This window comes from Zea mays, chromosome 3 (genome assembly GCF_902167145.1).
Source record: "Zea mays cultivar B73 chromosome 3, Zm-B73-REFERENCE-NAM-5.0, whole genome shotgun sequence".
Taxonomy (NCBI): domain Eukaryota; kingdom Viridiplantae; phylum Streptophyta; class Magnoliopsida; order Poales; family Poaceae; genus Zea; species Zea mays.
The window spans coordinates 150,207,958-150,212,207 of NC_050098.1; the positions used below are offsets into that span (position 1 = coordinate 150,207,958).

Below are 4,250 nucleotides of genomic sequence, written 5' to 3' on the forward strand. Positions count from 1 at the left end.
ATCATGCATGGAGCCGGGTTGTCCAATAGATGCATATATAAAGCGCATATCAAAATCAACAACTCCCATCACATTTTGAGTAGGTTTACCAGACCTTCCCATGAACCTGATCAAATCTTTCTTTGGAGGTGTTGCATTTATATGAGTGCCGTCAATTGCTCCAATACAACCCTTAAAGTGAGGCCACATTCTTTGATCATTGGTAATTCTTCTATGCACTGTATGGAAATTAGGATCCTTTGGTTGTATGTACCTTTTTGACATTGCTACCATGCAATTCAGGACATCACTGAATTTTCTGCTAATTGTTTCATTAGAGTGCTTGAAATCCTTTTGGACGGCAGTGAATGACCAAGCATGACCACAAATAACAAGAAACAATCCTAAAGATTCCATAGAGCTCATATGGATGGAAGAGGATAGACCAAAGTCTCTTACCAACTCATCATGCAAATTGTATAATAGAGCTGGTTCCATCCTAAACATGTTGTAGCATTCTTTTGGATTGTTCAATGCTTCCATGACCCAAGCAATACCAGAAAATGTTGTTGCCCTTGGCTCATTCTTATCAACATATGATGCATAGTACCATGATAAAAGAGATGCAGCAGCCACAATATTTTTTTGGTTCCCAATAATAACTTGAAGAACTCTCAAGTCATCTTCTGAATCACTTGAGTCCCTTTCACTATCAGAAGAAGAAGACATCTGTATACATCAAAGGAATGAGACAACAACAAAATATCTTAAAAACAAAAACCAGTGAAAAGGCCAACAACAAAATAGATAACAAAAAATAGGGCAGCAACAAAATTGATACAATCCATCCACAATAATGTCACAACATGTTCAAATCGGAGTAAAAAGGTTTAAACAGATACATATTAGCACTGAAAATGGGACATAGTGCTACAAAAAATTACAGAACCTAGTGACTCATCCTAGTGAGCCAATCATGTTTCATTGTAAGCCAGTTGAAGCGTTCTTCTGGTGTGTCCAAAGTCATAAACATCTCCCTCTCTGCCCTCTTGACAAAAACTTGAGATGCTATGAAGTGTTCTTTTGTTCCTGGAACTGCACCACACTCCTTCACCAATGCCATGACATCTCTAATGGAGCACCCATTGTCCTCCTTTCTTGCCAAAGACTCAACGGATGCTGTGCTCTTCTCACTTGCTGTCACAAGTTTGCTCAATTGATCTTGCACCCAATGTCCTCCCAATGACCTGGGCTTTTTACCCTTGTCCTTTCGACCAACAGAAACATGACGCTTTCCTTTAGCAGTTGTAGGGGAAACCTCTTCACATTCTTCATAGTCTTCATCCTTGTCATCATTGGCCTCATAGTCTCCATCCTTGTCATCAGTGTTCTCAGTGGTTTCACCCTCTAGAATTTGTGGTGTAGTACCACTTGACGGAGCCCAATGATCATCTCCTGTGTTCCTAATATCTTCATACATGATGGCTTTTTCTTCCTCATGCAACAGAGGCCCATCTTTAAACTTGGCAATTCCTTTGTATTGCTACACATTAGGAGAAAGAAGATGTTAGACATATAACATGTAACACAAGATGCAATAAAGACAATTATCCAAAGTTCTATTACCTTATTCAAGTTCTTCCACCTTTCATTTGTCGCACTCCAGGTTTTTTTCGCTGTGTCCCATCCCAAACCAGTTTCCTTCGATAGTCTTTTCCAATTGGTGTATTCAATCCTCATCTTGTCCCATTTGTTCTTGAACTGCATTTTGGTGTAGGACAACCCAGTCTTTTCTTTGAATTTGTCCATCACATTTTTGTACCCTGTTTTATTTAAGTGGGTACCAGACCGGTTGTGCGCCTTCACTTGTTCGGCGAACAATTCACACACTAGAGCAGTGTTATCTTCATTCCAATCGGCACTATCACCCATATTGCTGTAAAAAATTAAAATCTAAAACAAATATATGCAGCTATCAAAAAGGAATGCGGATAGCAGAGCGGCTGGGAATTGTGTTTTCTCTCAAGCAAAATAAGCAACTATTCGTTGACACCAAAATAGCAGAGCGGCTAGCGAGCAGAGCGTCTGGTACGAGCAGAGCATAGGAGAACGCGACCAGAGCAGACAAGCAGGAATTCGTAGACATAGCAGGAATTCGCAGACAAGCAGGAATTCGCAGACATAGCAGAGAGGCTCGAAGCAGGAATTCGCAAGCCAGCAGTGAGATGTTTCTCGTAGCACCAACCAACCGCAGACATACGGCCAGCGGTGGCGGATACAGCCAGCGGTGGCGGATACGGCCAGCGGTATCCATCCCTGCAGACGCACACGGCCCCTGCTGCCATCAGTGGCGCATACGACCAGCGGTGGCGGATGTACCCATTGGGCACTTCACGGCCCCTGCTGCCAGTACCGTGCGATTCCAAGCAGATCGGCTGGGACGCTGCAAGCAAGAATCCCACGGCCCCTCCTAGAACGCTGCAAGCAAGAATCCCACGGTTCCATGGACTGCTGCAAGCAAGAATCCCACGGAACGGAATCGATCCGAAGCAGATCGGCTGGGATGAGCAGAGCGGAGCAGAACGCTGGGTTGCGCCAGAGCAGAGCAGACAAGCACCATGGTAGAAGACGCACGTACCTGGGAACCGCAGACGAGCAGAAGAGCTCTCGCTGGAGGACGGCGAAACTGCGTCGAAACCCTAGCCGCCGCTCCCTTCAGCGACAGGAAGGTACCACGGGACAGAGAACGCGCGCCGTGGAGGGTTGCGGGAGGGACTCGTTATGTTTTTGTCCAATGGCAATTGCGGGTAATTTCGATCAAATGTTAAGGGGAGATCCATATTTGGTTGGTTGAGGAGCTGTTTTAAGAGAGGTGGAGCAGGTTTTTTTAGATCTCACCTTTCTTCACAAAAACGACTCCCGATCTTTCGGCTCCACACGAGAATCAGTTTAAAAAAATACCCGTTTGGCACGGCTCCTCCAGATCCTCGCTTAGAATCAGGAGCTGGAGCTGTGCCAAACGGGCCCTAAGTCCGGCCGCCTCAATTTGTGCCACCTTGCTAGGTAGTGCCTCCTTGCCTCTTGTTGCCTTGAGAGCAAGGGTTGAGGCTCGTTGATTGGACCATTCAATGCGTCGTCCACGTATCTTGCCTCCTTGATCATCATTCGTCCACTCACGGACTTTCCAAGTATCTCCTCGGGCGTCATCTTGGTGTACCTAGGATTCTCACGAATATTGTTCACAAGATGAGGATCAAAGACAGTAAAAGACCTTAGCATTAGGCGGACGACGTCGTGGTCCGTCCATCGCGTGCTTCCATAGCTTCTTATCTTGTTGACAAGGGTCTTGAGCCGGTTGTACGTTTGGGTTGGCTCTTCTCCCCTTATCATCGCGAATCTCCCGAGTTCGCCCTCCACCAACTCCATCTTGGTGAGCATTGTGACGTCGTTCCCCTCATGAGAAATTTTGAGGGTGTCCCAAATTTGCTTGGCGTTATCCAAGCCACTCACTTTGTGGTATTCATCCCTGCACAATGAAGCTAGAAGAACAGTAGTAGCTTGTGCATTTTTATGAATTTGCTCATTAATGAACATGGGACTATCCGTACTATCAAAGTGCATTCCACTCTCTACAATCTCCCATATACTAGGATGGAGAGAGAACAAGTGACTACGCATTTTGTGACTCCAAAATCCGTAGTCCTCTCCATCAAAATGAGGAGGTTTACCAAGTGGAATAGATAATAATTGAGCATTTGTACTTTGAGGAATACGAGAGTAATCAAAAGAAAAGTTTGAATTGACCGTTTTCTTTTTCTCGTAGTCGTTGTCGTCCTTTTGGTAAGAGGAAGATTCGTCGCTGTCGTAGTAGACTATCTCCTTGATGCGCCTTGTCTTCTTCTTCTTCCCAACTTTGCGTCTGTGGCCCGAGCCCGAGCTTGTAGGCTTGTCATCCTTTGGCTCGTTGACGAAGGACTCCTTCTCCTTATCGTTGATCACGATTCCCTTCCCCTTAGGATCCATCTCTTCGGGCGGTTAGTCCCTTTCTTGAAGAGAACGGCTCTGATACCAATTGAGAGCACCTAGAGGGGGGTGAATAGGTGATCCTGTAAAACTTAAACTTTAAGCTACAAAAACTTGATTAACGTTAGCACAATAATTGCCAAGTGGCTAGAGAGGAGTCTCAACAAAACACAATAACCACAAGAGATAAATCATAGAGATGGCACAGTGGTTTATCCCGTGGTTCGGCCAAGACCAACGCTTGCCTA

At 45.2% G+C, this 4,250-nt stretch overlaps 1 protein-coding gene across 1 annotated transcript; it reads right to left on the reverse strand.

The window, feature by feature from the left end:
* Positions 1-799: 799 nt before the first annotated feature.
* Positions 800-2,736, reverse strand: LOC103650722 (L10-interacting MYB domain-containing protein-like). The gene is made up of 3 exons (XM_008676288.4): positions 2,618-2,736; positions 1,606-1,915; positions 800-1,522 (listed from the first exon to the last, which is right to left on the reverse strand). The coding sequence occupies exons 2-3, from the start codon at positions 1,909-1,911 to the stop codon at positions 929-931; spliced, it is 900 nt and encodes a 299-aa protein (XP_008674510.2). The 5' UTR covers positions 1,912-1,915; positions 2,618-2,736; the 3' UTR covers positions 800-928.
* Between the last annotated feature and the right edge of the window lie 1,514 nt (positions 2,737-4,250).